Below are 19336 nucleotides of genomic sequence, written 5' to 3' on the forward strand. Positions count from 1 at the left end.
ATCTAACTAGTTGGTGTTGGTGAGGGATTCCCATTTCCACTCTTACCCTATTCCACCCCTGATTAAACTCTGTTGTTAGAACGAAGCAACTCTAAACATAAATGTTTTGAATATCCTGAATATTTAGGGAGTGGAAAGAAAGTGGCAGCAGAAGATGTGGAAAAAGCAGTGATTTTAGAGTCAGATAGATCTAGGTGTCTTCCTCTACAATCGATAGATTGACAGAAGCAATATTCTGACACTATATGGAAATGCTTTCTTTGTTGTGTCTCTGGTTTGTGTTGTTTTTATTTTTATTTTTTAAATTTAATAAATCTTTATTGTTCAGATTATTACATTTGTTCTTTCACCCCCCCCCATAGCTCCCCTCTATCCAGTTCCCACTTCACCCTCTGCCCTTAACACCCCCTCCCCCCACACTGTTCTCATCCATAGGTATACAATTTTTGTCCAGTCTCTTCCTGCATCCCCCACATCCCTTTCCCTGTGAGAATTATAAGTCCACTTCCTTTTTATGCCCCTGATTCAATTATATTCACCAGTTTATTCTGTTCATCGGATTTTTTTATTCACTTGATTTTTAAATTCACTTGTTGATAATATATGTATTTGCTGTTCATAATTTTTATCTTTACCTTTTTCTTCTTCTTCCTCTTCTTAAAGAACACCTTTCAGCATTTCATATAATACTGGTTTGGTAGTGATAAACTCCTTTAGCTTTTTCTTGTCTGTGAGGCTCTTTATCTGCCCTTCAATTCTGAATGATAACTTTGCTGGATACAGTACTCTTGGTTGTAGGTTCTTGCTATTCACCACTTTGAATATTTCTTGCCACTCCTGTCTGGCCTGCATAGTTACTGTTGAGAAATCAGCTGATAGTCATATGGGTGATCCCTTGTAGGTAACTAACTGTGGTAGGAAGTGAGCCAAATCATCAGACACCTTGAGAGACAACTCCATGCATGAGTGGAACAATAATATTAAAGACCCAAGTACATCAGTAAAACCCAAAAATTTCATGTAGAAGGCCTCCCTAGAAATCCCAGCCCGGGAGATCTGAGACACTGAACCACTGGGTCCCCCAATATATCTACTACATAAATCAATTAAAAAATCTGGGTGGCATAGCAGTTTGGTCTAATACATAGGAACATTCACAAAGAAATAGCAAAAATGGGGAGACAAAGAAATACCCCCAAATAAAAAAAAAAGGAGGAATCACCAGAAAAGGAATGAAATACAATGGAGGCAAGCAATTTGTCAAAGAAGGAATTCAGAGTAATTGCTATAAGGATGCTCAGATGTCTGGATCAGAAATTCACCAAGATGTGTAAGAATTAAGATGAAAGAATGGCATAGCAGAATAAAAAATACAATGGAAAGTTTCAACAGTAGACTAGTTAGAAGACAAGGTAGAAAAAATACCAAAGCAGAACAAATGGGGAAAAAATTTAAAAGCAGGAAGAGTCTAAGGCAGCTCTGGGACAACATGAATCAAAACAACATCCATATAATAAATATGCCAGAAGGGGAAGAAGCTGAGCAAGGAATAGAAAACTCGTTTGAAGAAATAATAACAGAAAACTTCCATGACTTTGAAAAGAAAAAAGTCACACACATCCAAGAAGCACAGAAAGTTCCAAACAAGATGAATCAAAAAAGACACATACCAAGACATACCATAATTACATTGGCAAATGCCAGTGATAAAGTAAGAATCTTAAAGGCTGTCAGAGAGAGACAGAGTTACCTACCAGGGATCTCCCATAAGACTATCCACTGATTTCTCGACAGAAATGCATTAGGCCAGAAAGTTATATAGGGAAGTATACAAAGTGATGAAAATCAAAGGACTGAATCCTAGAAGATTCTGTCCAGCAAGGCTATCATTCAAAAATGCAGGTGAAATCAGGAGCTTTGCAGACAAAAAAAGACTAAGGGAGTTTATTACCACCAAGCCAGCAGGGCCAGAAATGCTAAGAGGACTGTTTTAAAAAGAAGAAATAGAAAGGGAGTAAAAATATACACAAACAAGAAGCTATCAAAAATAACCTTAAATGTAAATGGATTAAATGCTCCAATCAAAAAACATAGGATAGACAAATGGATAAGCAAACATGACCCATGTATATGCTATCTACAAGACACCCACCTCAGAACAAAGGAGTCACACAGATTGAAAGTGAAGAAATGGAAAAATATTTTTTCAGGCATAAGGAAGTGGAAAAAATAAATAAATAAAAGCTGGGGTAGCAATACTTATATCTGACAAACTTGACCTCAAAGTGAAGGCCATAATAAGAAATAAGGAAGGCCACTCATAATATGAAAGGGATCGATTCATCATGACGCTATAATTCTGATAAACATATATGCAACCCATACATAAAAAAAAAAAAAAAAAAAAAAAACTTCTGGAAGATATTAAGGGAGAGATTGATAGCAACACAATGATTGTATGGGACTTTAATACTCCACTGACATCACTGGGTAAATCTTCTAGACAAAAAGTCAACAACTCACTAGGTTAGATGGAACTAATTGACATCTTCAGAACATGCACTCCAAAGCGACGGAATATACATTCTTCTCAAGTGCACATAGGATATTTTCAAAGTTAGAATAGATATTAGGACATAGTCTAAGTGTCTACAAATGCAAGAAGGTTGAAATCATATCAAGCACATTCTCAGATCACAGTGGCATAAAGTTAGAAATTAACTACAATAAAAACAATCAAACACATGGAGGGTAAATAGCATGCTATTAAGCAATGAATGGGTTACCAAAGAGATCAAAGAAGAAATAAAAAACAACCTAGAAACAAATGAAAATAAAAACACAAAATCTATGAGACACAATGAAAGCAGTCCATAGAGGCACTACAGGTCTCACTAAACAAACAAACAAACAAACAAAACAACACAAGAAAAACTGGTAATAAGATATCTAACCCTACAACTTAAAGAACTGGAAAGAGAGCAAGAAGAAAAGCCCAGAGCAAGTTGAAGGAAGGAAATAAAGAAGATCAGAGAGAGAATAAATGATATTGCGACCATTAAAATGTACAAAAAAATCAATGAAATCAAGAGCTGGTCCTTTGAAAGGATAAACAAGAATGATGAACCTCTAGCTTGGCTCACCAAGAAACAAAGAGAGAGAACCTAAATAAACAAAATCAGAAATGAAACCTATGAAGTAACAACCAATCCCATAGAAATACAACTGACTGTAAAAAAAAACAACAAAAAACAAACAACAACAACAACAAAAAAAACCACTGTGAACAATTCTATTCCAACAAACTGGACAACCTTGACCATATGAACATTTTCCTAGAAAAATATAGTATTCAAAAACTCTATAAGGATGAATCAGAGAACCTGAATAGGCTAATAACTATTGATGAAATTGAAGTAGCAATCAAAAAATTTCCAGCAAACAAAAGCCTTGGTCCAGACAGCTTCACACAGGAGTTTCACCAAACATTCAAAGAAGAATTAATACTGATCTTTCTTAGACTAGTCTAAAAAGTTCAAGAGGAAGGAACACTTCCAAGCTCCTTCTATAAAGCCAGCATTACCCTAATCCCAAAACCAGATAAAGACACTACAAAGAAAGAGAATTACAGGCCAATATTCCTGATGAATCTAGATGCTAAAATCCTCAACACAATATTAGCAAATTACACCCAGCAATACATTAAAAAGATCATACATCATGACTAAGTGGAATTTATTCTGGGAATGCAAAGCTGACACAATATCCGCAAATCAATAAATTGATACATCACAAAAAACAAATTGAAAGACAAAAACCACATAATCACATCAATCAATGCAGGAAAAACATTTGATAAAATCTAACACCACTTTTTAAAAAAAAATATACTTTATTGATTTTTTATAGAGAGGAAGGGAGAGAGATAGAGAGCTAGAAACGTTGATGAGAGAGAAACATCGATCAGCTGCCTCTTGCACACCCCCTACCGGGGATGTGCCCGCAACCAAGGTACATGCCCTTGACTGGAATCGAACCTGGGACCTTTCAGTCCGCAAGCGGATGCTCTACCACTGAGTCAAACTGGTTTCGGCTAACACCACTTTTTGATAAAAACTCTCAGCAAAGTGGAAATAGAGGGATTATACCTCAATATAATAAAATCTTTATCTGACAAATGAACAGCTAACATCATACTCAATGGGTAAATTCTAAAACCATTTCCCCTAAGAAGAGGAAAAAAATTAAATGTCCACTTTCACCACTCCTGTTCCACATAGTATTGGAAGTGTTTACCATAACAATCAAACTAAAAGGTATACAAATATGAGGGCCCAGGCAAGCCACTGGGGCTGTGAGGGCTGAGCTCCTTGCATGAATTTCGTGCATTGGGCCTCTAGTATACTATATAAGATTTGGACATTTCCTGACATTCTTAGAGAAAGTAATCTGGTGAAAGACTGAATTTCCTTTAATCAAACAATTCAATTAGATTCCTGTTACTTATACATTAAAAGGATTGGAAGGCAGCTATGCTTACCACTATACCACCAACGCGGACTTATACATTAAAAGGATTGAAGAAATATGTACTATAGAAGTTTTGAATTGTGCAAAACATTAAAGAACATAAAATATTACTTTAGAATAGCAAAATTAAGTGTGAGATCTACATTGTATTTTATCTTTTTCTGTGTCTTTAAAAATAACTGCAAATATTTTTTACCAGAAAAAAATAAAGACAAAAATGTGAGTGCCATCTTTTAGACACTTCAACAATACCTAATCCTCTTCTCTCCTCTCCAACTTCTCCCTCCTCCAAGAGTTGTGGTCACTTTCTGTGTCTGATCAAGAAGAGAGTAAGAATGAGGGTAACTGGGACAATCTTTCATGCCCAAACTCTTGAAAGGTGTTAGTTTTAGAAAAAATGACTAGACTGAGATGGAAACTCTCCCAGATTTGTTTTCTTTTCTTTGTGCAATTATATAATGTGGGAGAATTAAGGTAATGCACTAAATTAAAGTTCATTTAGCTGTATCCATAAATCAGATTAAATAACCTGACATACATTACAGAATAATCCCAAAAGTAAGCAAAGCTTAGGAACAAATTCAGCAAATGTTTCAACAACTCTCAACTTTTATTTCATATTAAATTCACCTGGGGGCTTTTAGAAAAACATCAATGACTAGTTCCCTGTGAGATAAATATATTTATTGGTTTCTGCCCCAATCCCCATTTCTGACACAAGGATCCTAAAAGCCTTAAAAAGTTCTAAGTGACAAGAGCAACTACCTGAAGCCTTCTTGTTTATCATCTTTAATTCAATCTAGGCTAGGGCAGTGGTCAGCAAACTCATTAGTCAACAGAGCCAAATATCAACAGTACAACAACTGAAATTTCCTTTGACAACTGAAAACAGACTTCTGCGTAGGCACCAAGAAGTTTCTATCGCACTGTATATAGTATTTTGTGGAAGAGCCACACTCAAGGGCCCAAGAGCTGCATGTGGCACGAAAGCCGCAGTTTGCCGATCACTGGGCTAGGATGAACATCCTAGGATCTCCTTCCTGAACCATCTTTTTCTGCCTGAATATCTTGGGTTTGATTTCTGATCAGGGCACATACCCAGGTTTTGGGTTCAATCCCTGGCTGGGCATGTTTAATAGGCAACTGATCAATGTTTCTTTCACTCTCCCTCCCCTTTTCCCTCTAGACTAAAAGAAAAAAAAAAAATCCTTAGATGAGGATGGAACCCAGTCCCCTTCATTCCATGGGCTGACACTATATCCATTAAGCCAAACCGGCCAGAGCTATTATTGTTATTTTTAATCCACCCTTAAATAATCAGACTCATGACCCTTCAGTGCATGGGACAACACTCTAACTGGGCCACACCAGCCAGGGCTAGAACACTATTTTCACGTAAGTATAGATTGTTACTAAAACGTTTTACCAAAATATTTTAAAAAAATATTTTTATTGATTTCAGAGAGAAAGGGAGAAGGAGAGAGAGATAGAAACATGAATGATGAGAGAGAATCATTGATAGGCTGCCTCCTGCATGCCCCCCACTGGGAATTGAGCCCTCAACCAGGGCATGTGCTCTTGACTGGAATCGAACCTGGAACCCTTCTGTCTGCAGGCTGATGCTCTATCCACTGAGCCAAACCAATCAGGGCTACCTAAAATATTTTTATTTTATTTTATTTATATCTACTTATTCGTTCTTTAAAAAATATATATTTTATTGATTTTTTTACAGAGAGGAAGGGAGAGAGATAGTTAGAAACATTGATCAGCTGCCTCCTGCACACTTCCTACTGGGGATGTGCCCGCAACCAAGGTATATGCCCTTAGCAGCAATCAAACCTGGGACCTTTCAGTCCACAGGCTGACACTCTATCCACTGAGCCAAACCAGTTGGAACTACTTATTAATTCTTAACAACCCTACTCGACTTAAAAATTAATTATCACCCAAGCTATTTTCTTGACAAATTATGTAATAAATATGAACTTATTTTGTAAACCCAGGTAAAACAAAAATGCCGTATTCAATATTAATAATTAAAATACGTATCTGTTTAAACCAATCTTAAATTAGCTTTAATATCAAATATTTCTTTTTAAATTACAGGATTCTAAAAAATACGTGGATGGCTTCTATTTCTTTTTTCTTAATTTCTTTTTTATTTTTTGTTGTGTTATTCCTTTCCCCAGGATATTTTTTCATTGATTTTTTCCCCAAAAATTATTTTATTGATTAAGGTACTACATGTGTCCATATCTCCCCATTGCTCCCACCCCACCCTTCTCCCATACATGCCCTCACCCCCCAGTGTCTTGTGTCCATTGTTATGCTTATATGCATGCATACAAGTCTTTCAGTTGATCTCTTACTTCCTTTCTTTCCCCCTCCTCAACCTTCCAGCTATAATTTGAAGTCTGTTTGAGCTTCTCTGCCTCTGTATCTATCTTTTTGTTCATCAGGTCATAACGTTCTTTATTATCCATAAATGAGAGAGATCATGTGGTATTTTTCTTTCATTGCTTGGCTTATTTCACTAAGCATAATGCTCTCCATTTCCATCCATGCTGCTGCAAATGGTAAGAATTCCTTCTTTTGAAAGCAGCATAGTATTCCATTGTGTAGCTTTCTAATCCAGTCATCTGCTGATGGGCACTTAGGCTGTTTCCAAATCTTAGCTATGGTGAATTATGCCGCTATGAACATAGGGGTGCTTATATCCTTTCTGATTGGTGTTTCTAGTTTCTTGGGATATATTTCAAGAAGTGGGATCACTGAGTCAAATGGGAGTTCCATTTTTAGTTTTTTGAGGAATCTCCACAGTGGCTGCACCAGTCTGCATTCCCACCAGCAGTGCATGAGGGTTCCTTTTTCTCCATTGATTTTTATAAATAGTGGAAGTGCAGAGGAGAGACAATGAGAAAGAAACACTCCTGTGAGAGAAACACATCCATTGGTTACTTTCCCCAGGTGCCCAGACCGGGACCTGGGATTGAGCCGGCAACCAAGGTACATGCCCAAGGTTAGAATGGAACCTGGGCCTATCTCTATACACTGAGAGAAACCCGGCAGGGCACTTCTATTTCTTAATTTAGGTAAGTATTTAATTCCTTGGAGCCAATAAATTATTACAACCTATTAATATCATCCGGAGACAGAAAGTACCCCACATATAAACACAAATATCACCAACAGATCATACAAATGAACAGAATTATGAATAATTGTAAAAAGACAAGATTTCTCATTTATCCTTAATAAATTTTAAAGAACCTGGACATGGGAAGAGGTGTATCAGGCACGGTAACATTAGCCACCTGTTTTTACTTTTTATCTTAGTGAAATTTATTAAGGTCACCTTGGTCAGCATGAACATGTAGGTTTCAGGTGTGGGTTTCTATGTTACTAGATCTCTATATTGGACCATGTCAAATGCCACTTGTTTTTAAAGTGCCAGTTATTATCTCTCCCCTCACCCCTCTTTGGTTACCTCAGCCCCAGGTCCTAGTGAGCTGTGTTCACATTTCTGATTACCTACTAGGAAGACCTGTTGAAACTTTCAAAATATCCCTATTAGTCTTTGAGAAATTACCTTCCAACTTTGTTAAGTTTCTGGTCAGTTATTGAATCCTTTCAAAACCTGTTCAATATATTCTCATAATCTTTTTATCGCAATAACCTTTTTAAAATGGCCACCTTATTGGGCAGTCTCTAAATTTTTCTTCTGCATTTGAAAATAATGATCTTGTTAATTAACCTAATTAGCACTTGTAACACCCAAAAAGCTAGATAGCTAATTCAAAAGTCTCAAGTTATATTTCTGAGTATCAATCTTTTTTCTTCAAAAGGACTTGGCAATTATGCTTCCAGTGACCTAATTTTTACAATATCTATAAATTTCTGGAAGTAATTCGGAAGGGGTCTGAGTGAACTTTGATTTTTATTTTAATTTCTGTCCTTCCATCTTATTAAGGTGGCTACTTATTATACCAATGGCTAGTTACTATACCAATGAGAGAGCTCTCTAAAATTTTTCATTTAAAAGTTCTTCAATTCAAAACATCAAGGTCTCCCCAATGACAGTAGGATTTTAACAGCAATAAGTCTTTTTACAGCTTAAGCAAGGAGGCAGAAGGGCTTACCCAAAGAGAGTACAAAAGATGTAGCTCTCACAGCTGCACATGTTCACTCTCAGAGAAAGCACAGACCTTCATTACACAGGAAGTCAGAAAGATGGAGTGTATGCCACAATATGTGAGATGCCTCCAGCCACAACCCGCTCATTTGTGGCACAAGGCAGGCCCTACTAGAATGGGATTTTATTTTATTTTATTTTTTACAACTAGCAAGTAACAAAGGTTTAGATGACAAAGAACCTCTTTTTTTGTTTCTTGATAAATATCTTAAAATCAGTATCCCAAAAGGGTAGCTTCAAGATGGCAAAACTTAGATCCCTTTGTTAGTAAAAACTGGAATGGCATAAACAAAAAGATAAATACCAAACTGGTGATGGTATCAATTAGAAACAGCCGTCTATCACAAGACCACCAGGAAGTGTGGGCCCTGGTGAGCACTACATTTTTGTCCCTTTGTCTTGTCAATCATTAGTACCTGAGCTCTACTATTAAGAAAGTGCTATAACTGCGGCCTGTTAGTAGAGAATAATTTGTGTAAAACTCCTGGTCTGATTCTTCGTGCCTGTAAATTAATTGCCCTTTAATAAATTCTATGATAGCCTATGGAGTTGCCTCATCATCCTTCAGTCTAAAGATACCTTTCATTACAATGGCCATTACACCTTTGCGATATTGTGAGACATGTGCTATTTGTGCAAGTTACTTAGCTTCCCAGTTGCCTCATTAATTATAGGATCTTTGATTAATTAAATCTGCTAAACTCTTCTTGGTCTGGCACCATGCAAATCACCAGCCATTCAGGGTAAAAAGGCTTGGTTTCTGTCCTCTAATAAATAACTTTCAGTTTAATGGAAAGACAAACAAGAAAACTGTAATTTTCAGTGAAGAGTGATTAGTGTTCATTGTCAGGGCAGTTTCAAGACCTAAATAAACAAATATAGATATAAAATAGGCTTAATAAAATTCCTAGTACGTCATAAAGTTAGTTCCATGTTCCCTTGAATGATTACAAACTTTGAGGAGAATTATTTTATTCATCTAAAATAAGACATTCTCAAATAGCTCACTTTCTAGTCAGTTCCCAGCTCCCTATCCTTTACCATGGACATGTGACAGCAGTCCTTCGGTAGATTTGTGTTAAATATTAATGTTGCAAACATTGCTTAACACTCCTGTAAAGAGACCAGAGAGCAGTCAGAGCCCTGGGGCTGGCCTGGAACCAGTGTGCTTTATGGCAGGTGGGCAGTGCCACAGCCATTCCTGCACTGTATTCACACTGAGTTGCAGGATGACAACACTGGATTCTGGTGTGGCAGGCAAGGAGCCTGAGTGAAGAGCCATCCAAAATCATCTGGAAGGAGGGAAGTGGAGAGGCTCAGGGTTTTCCCTACAGTCTGTAGTGATGGATCCCTCTGTCCCATAGGGATTGAGCTAGTTTGCCTTTACAAAAACTGCTGTGGTAACCAAGGGTGTTTAATAAGTTCCTCTAAGTGATTTTTCTCTCTCTTGGTTTTCTCTTTTTTTATTACCAAGCCCAGTCTTGCATTCTGGGAAACTATGAAAAGTCTAGATATGCATAGAGGGGACTATTTTTTCCTCAGTCTAGGAGGGGATGGGATGGTGGCTTTGAAAGCACATTTCACAAATAGATTTACTGAGGTATAATTGCATATTTTATTTTATTTTTTTAATTAAAAATATATATATTTTATTGATTTTGTACAGAGAGGAAGGGAGAGAGCTAGAGAGTTAGAAACATCGATGAGAGAGAGTCATTGATCAGCTGCCTCTTGCATACCCCCTGGAGATATACCCGCAACCAAGGTACATGCCCTTGACCGGAATCGAACCCAGGACATTTCAGTCCCCAAGCCGAGGCTCTATCCATTGAGCCAAACTGGTTTCAGCTATAATTGCATATTTTAAAACATACATATTTAAATTGAGCAATCTGATAAGTTTTTAATTATTTATTTATTTATTTTAATTTATTGATTATGGAATCAAATAATTGTCCTCATTCCCCCATTCCCATCCCAAACCCCTCCCCATGTATGCCCCCCTGATGAATTTTGACATATATATGTTAACATAAAGACATTCAAACCTGTAAAGAATTTTTGTGTTTATTTGAGCCAAAATGTTGACATATGGCAGGAAGCAGAACCTCAACGAACTGAGAATATGTTCCAGAGAATGGCTGGTTACATCTATATTTATACACTAGTGGCCTGGTGTACAGATTTGTGCACACTGAAAGAAAATTAATTAGAAGAAATATTTTAATATCATTATTTGCCCTTTCTCTATAATAGAAGTGTCAACCAAATTCACAATTGACAAGAATAACTGCTTTTAGTTAAAATTTAATTTTAGACAATCCTTTGTGGTAACTTTAGGTATATGAGTTTGCAAGACTGCCATGTAGGCCTTCCCTGAGCTTGCCAGGTTAGCATGTGGCCCTTTCATCCACTTATAGAAACACTAATAATAGCAATCACCACAATAAAAATATTGAATAATCTACCCAGCCACATAGTCAGGGAATGCAAAAGAGGAAGGAAATTGGTCTTCAGAGTCACTTTGCCCGGATATGTAACAAGAAGAAACTAGAGGATGGCACATAGAAGTAATGAGTTTTAAAGGGCAGTCACCACTCTCACTTGTAAAACATGCCTAGTGATGAGACAGTATAGGGGTAACATCTAGGTTCCATCTTGACTTGAAAGGACATCCACTGAGAGCCCTGACTACGACTCCTTGCTTTCAGTAAATTTCCACAGTTGAAATTAACCTAACCACATGCTTGCCAAGTAACAGAATAAAATTCTTCTCTCTGATGGTCTGCAGGCTAATAGCTCCTGCTATAGATATCTCAGTTAATTGCAGGAATTCTGCTTGAGGCTTAAGCAGCCCCTTTGTCAGCAGAGGTGAGGAAATATGCATGAAGTAATGACTGTTTTTCAGAGATTCACAGGAATATCCATAACTGGACTCAGATCAGTGGGTCAATGAACAAAGGGATTGAGAAATTTCAATGTTCACAGTTGAATTAACCTAACCACATCCTTACCAAGTAACAGAATAACAGGAGCAAAGAGATTGAGAAATTTCACACTCTTCCTAGAATCCCTATAGATGCCTTCCTGTCTAAGACCAGCACCCACTCTTGAGTCACCCTTTCTCCCTTACTTTGACAGTAAAAGCCACCTGGGTTTCAGACTCTTTTTAAAATTATATGTATATTTTATTGATTTTTTTTTTAACAGAGAGGAAGGGAGAGAGATAGAGAATAGAGAAACATCGATGAGAGTCATTGATCAGCTGCCTCTTGCACGCCCTCTACCAAGGTACATGCTTTCAGCTGGAATGGAACCCAGGACCCTTCAGTCCGCAGAATGATGCTCTATCCACTGAGCCAAACCGGTTTCGGCTTCAGGCTCTTTTAAGATGAATTTAAGAATAAGTTCTGGAGGTATGTCTTCTTGATCAATCTTTCCTTACTCCAAACTCTGAAGTCTTGAATATTGGCTTTTCTTTTGAAGCATTAAGTACAGGAACCTTGGGTCTGTAACAAAAAACAAACAAAAAAGAAGGTACAAAAAACTATACATTCTTTTTTAATGTCATGTTCTACAAAATTAAATGGTAATAAGATAGAGTTTGTGGCAAAATAACTATAACTGATAAAAGCTAGAGGAACCTGAGAGAGATGCCTGGTCCTTCTTCATCTGGAGTGCTTTTATCTATTTTCCAAACACATGGATTTTAGAAGAGGTCTCAGGGGAGGATCTCAAAAGCATATTCATCAGCTTTCCAAGTGGGACCTTTCAGGGTTGTATTCTCTACTTATTGGTTGGTGTGAGGGTATGAGATCATTAGTCATTGCATCTGATCCCAAAGCTAGCCATGTTATTGCTTCAATCTGTTTTTGCTGCTTTTCTGGGCCTGGAGCTGACACACAATTGAGACCTCGATGTTATCTCTAGTTTGACCAAAACTCTCTCCTTGGTCAACAGATCCAAGATTTTATTCCTGACATTATTAGATGCGGGTCAGAACCTCATTGTTCTGAGAGCTTAATGCTTAAGGGAATGGTCATACAAGAGTCATATGGGAGTTGTATGATGTTATTCTCTGGCCTTATTCTGACTATCTCATAACTAACAACATTCCGAGGGATGAAAATCCAGGGGAGAATCTGAACTGCATGACCTGCGACATGAAAGGTCAGGATGTAAAAACTGTAAGAGCAATGATATGCTAGGGGAGGAAAGGTGACCGTGGGGGTGAAGTCCCACCCTACAATACTTGTTTACGAAGTTTTTCCCATTGCTAGGCACCCAGGACTTTCTATCTTGGTAACCTTCTGTACCTGACCTGTAGTTTATCCTCTGCTCATATCTGTCTAACTGCCAACTATATCAGATACACTAAAAGCTGCAGGGGTAAGGAAGAGCTGGGACACTACTATGTATTTATCTGTGTACTGAGAATGTAGAATTGTTGAAGCTGGTTTGGTTTAAAGAATCTTCTGGAAATTAATATTATTCTTTATTGGATATGATTATTTCAGCCTATAAGCTGAAAGGTTGTATGTTAGTTTGCCTGAGTTAGCCTCCTGGTGATAGAGTAGGCATCTAGACAGGCATGAGCAGAGCGGGAACCAAAGGCCAGAGTGGAAATTCTTAGGTGTCTAACAAAGGACAAAATTAAAGAAAACAAGTATTATAGTCTTGGGCTTACCCCCAAGGTGACCTTTCCTCTCTTAGCATGTCTCTAGTTATGCTTGGAAACAGAGTCATGTCAGCAGGTTTGTGTACCATTCTCCCTCTATCAGAACTGTCTCTCCTTCCTGGAAGTGGAGGTATGGTCCTTCTTCTCACATGAGCTTCAACCATTACTTCTCTTCTTAAGTTTCATGCCTATAAACCAAAACTATGTAAGAGTTATAAAGAAATGTGAAGATTAAGCTCTTCCCTCCATCACACAGTTTTACTATTAGTCTTAAGGACAGAATTAAACATTTGTAAACATTTGTACTCTGTATAAAGCGGGAAGGTACACCAGCACTAGCGTCCTTAGAAGGAGAACCCACCCTGTCTGTGCAGGGAAACTATTGGCTTGAAAAAGAGACATAGAAAAACATTTCAGAAAAAGGAGAATAACTTTCAAGTTCAAGCTGTCAGAATATTTTTAAATATATGAATATATTTTTCAGATAGTAATTGTTTCACATCTATTACAATCACTAGATATACTGTTTATTAATCAGAGACTATAATCCTGTTATATTTTAAAACACAATTGGATAAGACTTAAATGCACTTTAATGAAATTGTAAAATTTCCTTTTCAAAAAACCTCATTTTCTGTTTCCTCATAACCTCATGTGCCAAGCTGAAAATAAAACCATTAGAATGAAAGCAACCATTCACCTTTCACCTACTCTGCACTGTCAGCTGTGTAGGCAGGTTGTGGATTTCCCCAAGGTTGCTCAGTGACATCCTCCAGGCAGAGAAGGGACTTGGCTGTGTTCAGAGGTTGGAGGCTGCTCCCGCCATCACTGCCAAACTAAACCCAGAGGCTGATCTGTCTGTGTGAGCTGGGCTGGGCTGGTGTTTCAGGCCATGGGACAGTTTGTGTGTGAAGGTGACATTGGAGTGGAGTCCCTTGTCTCTGTTGTTAGGCGATTCATCAGAGAAGGGTTGTGTTGATCAAGTCATCTTGTCCCCAAAGGCTGAGGGAGGTGGCTGCTGCCTCAGTCTCCTGGGACTGCTGAGGCCCTCAGGGTGTTGGAATGGGCCTGGCAGCATCTTCCCTACCGAGTGACTGGCTGATAACTTTTTAGAACTCACTTATCGGTGTTTCTTGAATAAGTGATATGTGATTAATTTAAATTCTGTCCCACTCCCAAAGGGCTTGTTTGCTCAAAATGGACAGTGAGGATTTGGACACTCTGCCAGGTGCCAGTAGAGGCCCCACTCTGAGGATCCCATATCCTGTTACATCTCTTTGCTCCTAAAAGACACTGGGCTTTGGTGTTTGGCAGAACAAATGTTCTGGTCAGAGACATGCTGGTACCTCCCTCTCCAGAGGCTTCACTAACCCTGAAGCACCAAGTACTGAGGGAAAGCTGTTTATGGCAGTGTGCTTGGTCCTCTGCTCACTACCCCCAGCTTTTCTCCTTTTAGCTCAGGATTTGGCTGGGGATGCAGGCAAGTAGGGAAATGAAGCTCAAGCAAGACTGACACAACAGAAAAGCAGATAACTTTTGCTCTTTTTGGGTTTTCTATGCTGCCCATGACTAGAAAGTGACAAGACTGGACCAGCAGGTCTGGTATGTGTGGGTTTTTTATTTCTGCAGGAAAAAAAAAAAAAAAAATCAAGTCACAAGCCCAGCTTGTTTTGAGAGTATGTTTTTTAAAGGTTGGGACAGTGACACAAAGGAAGAGCTCTGGGTAGAAGAGGCAAGGTCACAGTAACAGAAGTGACCCTAGACTGGGCTGCCTAAACTCATAAAAGGAAGTCACCGCAACAGATGTGAGCCTAGACTTTGCTGATAGATCACTGAGAAGGAAAAGTGTGAGAGAAAAGTGAGCCAAGTGGGGACTGCCTTTATCTCACTGAAAAATTAGAGAAGAGAAGGACGCTGGGAGCTTAGGAGAAAGCAAGTAAAATTACACACCTGGGACAAGGGAGGCATTGGTGTGCTCAGGGGAGAGCGTGTCTTGAGGACTTATCTGTTTTCTGTAGAAGGGAATTTTAGGGGAGATCTCCATCAGAATATTCACCAGCTTCTTAGGCATGTATTTTAACATGCTTCTCTATCAAATGAGCATATAGTGGGGGTTGGGATCATTCTCTGGTCATTTTTAACTCTATATTGGATTTGTCTGGCTCTAATTGTTGTTGTTTGTTTTTGTTAGTTAGTTTGTTTATTTTCCCTGACCTCATTTGTTTGGCACTAATAGCACCACTGGGTCTCTGTTACTTATCTCCCTGACTAGGGTGATTTTAGCTACTCACTCTCTGTTTGGGGATTTGAGGTATAAACCACCTGCTCCTAACTGCCCTTCGTTAGGGAACATAGAGTCTAATATTTATTAGCTGGCTGTTGATTGCTTGGCCCTTTGTTTAAATATTTGCCTCTGTTTTGCTTATTCTACATACCAGGAAACTTCCCTAGTTTTTTATTAACCTGCCTCATCCACTTCTCTTCCTCCTTAAGTCCTCAGGCCCTTCCAGGGACCAAAACTGCTCCTAAGACAGGCTCTAGAGCACATGCCCAAGCACGTGTACCCCACTGGCAGCTGTTTAAAGGGTTAATCTCTCCAGGAGAGGGTGCTTTGGAACAGGCACCAATGCCTCCAAAGTGAAGGCATATCCCTGGGTTTTTAGGATTTATCAGTAAGCTGGAAGCAGAGCTTTCCTGGGACCCTTGGAAGCCTTCCTACTCTACCTGCCTTGTTTGGTAATGACTTACCAAACCCAGTTGTGCTGGTGAGCCCTGAGAGAAGCCAGGACAATCTGCATGGTTGGGGTCCCCAAAGTGAGATCAGAGAATGCATTTTTAGACCAGGAGGGATAATAAAAAGACTTTGGGGCCTAGGTGTCAGGCACTGATTTAGAAACTAAGACTATAGAGATGATAAGACACTTATTCTTCTTTCAAAGGGTTCTATCCAATGGAGAAACAATGAGATCAAGTAACCATCTCAGGTGTGATGCTTATCAGTGGAGCTAATTAGTTTTTCAGCTGTGCTACAAGGAATAGAATACTGGGGGCTCCTGGTTAGTCTCTTGTGGACAGCTGAGGATGAAGTAAGGAGAAGCCCAGAAAATATGGCAAGGATAGTTCTGAAGGTTAGTAGCTGGGAGGCTGAGGTTAAGTAAGTGGTACTAACAGCTGTCACATAACCTTCTCTACAAGTGCTTTCCTGGTTCTGTGAAATCTATGAAAAACACACTTATTGGCCTGGCATCCTTTGTCTTATGCTTAATGAGAACCATGGAATTTCAGACTTTAGAATTAGTAGTAACACTCATTTTATAGATAAACAAACTTATGCCTGGAGATAAAAATGAACTCAATCAGTAAAAAAATAAAATAAAAAATATTGAAAGTCTACTGTGAGGCAGGCAGTGTGATTTCAGGCGAGTAATATGGGCTGTGCCCTCCTGTAGAGTGTGCACCAGTAGGAAATACTGACATGAAGACAGGTGATTGGATAAAAGGTTGGAAATAGCACCCCTGGAAATTGGCAATAGGTATATCTTTATTTTGCAATATCCTTGTGGGCAGACCCTGAGTTATGTGACTTTTGCTTTGAAACTTGTATCTAATGGGGTGTCCTTGGTCTTATGATTTAAGCATAGAGTGTTTAGACAGAAACTCCAGACAGGCCCAGCAGCTCAGACCCCCTTCTGTGAACAACAATATCCCCACAGCCTGTACAGCACTGCACCTCCTACCAGGTCCCCTGGTCTACATTGCAGCATGGAGGACATTGTCAACCTTTCTATCCACTACTGCCACCTAATGGCTCTTTTGGCTACTACAGCTCTGGCTCTACCTCCTGATTTTGAACTCTGGGATTCTGGCCCAGGCAGAAAGGTGTTGACTTGGTGACCCTAAGGTCCTGTTTTATCTGGATAACCTGAGATTCTATAATTGCCTTCGACTTAGAAAGCAATGTCTGTCTATTAAAGAGCAAGAAACTTAAATGATCCAAATCAATAAGCCTTTGATGAGGTCTTCCACAAAACTAGAAAAAGAAAACACACCCAGAAGACTAAAAAGCACAGAGTAAATGTAAAGAGCTTGGCAAATGGGGAGCATGGCAGGCCAGCAGCTGTGTTGAAGCAGTGGCCATGTAGGAATACTTGTTATTCTTTTAGGGCTGGCTCTTCCGTCTTTAGTCATGTACCACTTTTTTGCTCAAGTTCCAAGAACACGCTTTCACTTGATTTTATTATAAATTATAAGTAGTGTTCCTAATGGAAAAATTTTTCAGCTGCAATTTATTTCAGTAATGTGAATTACCAAAATTTTTCTTAGTGTATAATTTGGTGTTCTTCAACAGTGTGCCAAATTTGTGTATCGTTATTATGAAACGGACAATATTTATCAATGCCAAATGATGATGAGAAAGAGTATTCACTTTGCTCCCTCTCTTACATGCCTTCCCAGGAAACCATCAGAGCCCTGGATTTCCTGGTCTTTCTAGATTTACAGTCATTCTCCAAGGCTGTTTAGTAATACTACAGGCATAATGCTAGAACCTGTGGCATCTTTAAGTGTGTAAAAATATTTGACATAAAAATGTTTATTGAGCCGAAGCCGGTTTGGCTCAGTGGTAGAGCATTGGTTTGTAGACTGAAGGGTCCCAGGTGTGATTCCGGTCAAGGGCATGTACCTGGGTTGCGGGCACATCCCCAGTAGGGGGTGTGCAAGAGGCAGCTGGTCGATGTTTCTCTCTCATCGACGTTTCTAGCTCTCTATCTCTCTCCCTTCCTCTCTGTAAAAAATCAATAAAATATATTTTAAAAAATGTTTATTGATGTACATATAAGAAAAGTTCAAAATAAAGATTACTAATTAATTTAATGTCTATGAAAATGTACCATTTGTTTTCTTTTAATTTAGGATTTATATGAATCAAATCACACTTGAGACTAACTTTAACATCAAATTTTTCTTCCATTGTAAGAATTTCTTATTGTGAGTGATGGTTGCTAAGAAATCATAGCCAATCATAAAGTAAATGAGCTGCTGGTTCACAAACAATTTGAAAAACAAAATTATAAAAATCAGTTTCAAACTTACAGTGAAAAGTCACTTTTATTATTGGATGCGGGAACACTGACATTTATTTGATAACAACGTGGGGGAATATATGATGGTTTTTAAAGGCTCTGAATGTTTCTTAAATTTTTCTCCAAAGAACTAAAAATATTGTCAGAAACTACCAAATCTGGAAACACCAAATATTTCTCAATTCTCAAATCTTCACATTTCTTAACACATAAAGTTTTTAAAGTTAATAAGAAATTTGTTTTCCATTTTATTATAATCTAACTTGTTCAATCCCATTTTTAATAGCTATCATTCACATAAAATCATACTCTAGAAAGAAGCATTCTGTTTACTTGCTAGGTATGTTTGAATGTGTGTGACACACTGCCATAGGGAAGTGTGAGTCCCACAGTTTAGACAGAAAACTCTTGAGAGATGATGGCAGCAATCCTCTTCTCTTTCTTATTCTTCTTTTGTGGAAGATGTTACAAAATCACTACAGCAAACTGTAAGCACTTCGGCTTGATAAAAGTTCTAAAGAGGTTTTCTTTGTTGTCCTTTTATCTGATCACATAATAACATCATTTGTCTATTGTGTAACAGTGTATGTACATTTATGGGGAAACTAGAAAATATTCTCTGAGAAAAATCCACCTTGTTCCTAAGAATAAGCTTGGATTCTTCTTCCTCCAGTCTTCTGTAAAAGTTGACCCAGACCCACTTCCAATCATTGCATCAATTCTTCCATGCTCTTCTCTGTTTTTTCTTTTCTTTTCTTTTTTTTTTTTTCTAACTAGTATATAATAATTCCACCTTTAGCCACAAACCAACTAATTCTTAGGAAATTAGGTATATCTCCCTTCACATCAGGG

At 38.2% G+C, this 19336-nt stretch overlaps 1 protein-coding gene across 2 annotated transcripts in view; it reads left to right on the top strand.

The window, feature by feature from the left end:
- LOC118724380 (ribonuclease 4-like) overlaps positions 1–19336 on the top strand; it is a 58535-nt gene that overhangs the window by 10165 nt on the left and 29034 nt on the right. The window contains exons 1-2 of one of the 2 annotated variants that reach the window (XM_045583992.1): positions 4927–4961; positions 12787–12788. The exons of the other annotated variant lie outside the window; for it this stretch is intronic. Of the exons in view, the coding sequence (XP_045439948.1) occupies positions 4942–4961; positions 12787–12788 (22 nt within the window). The 5' untranslated portion in view covers positions 4927–4941. Of the gene's footprint in view, positions 1–4926; positions 4962–12786; positions 12789–19336 lie in introns of those variants that run through there. 2 annotated transcript variants of the gene reach the window in all.

The sequence above is a fragment of the Pipistrellus kuhlii genome, unplaced genomic scaffold, assembly GCF_014108245.1.
Source record: "Pipistrellus kuhlii isolate mPipKuh1 unplaced genomic scaffold, mPipKuh1.p scaffold_m20_p_1, whole genome shotgun sequence".
Taxonomy (NCBI): domain Eukaryota; kingdom Metazoa; phylum Chordata; class Mammalia; order Chiroptera; family Vespertilionidae; genus Pipistrellus; species Pipistrellus kuhlii.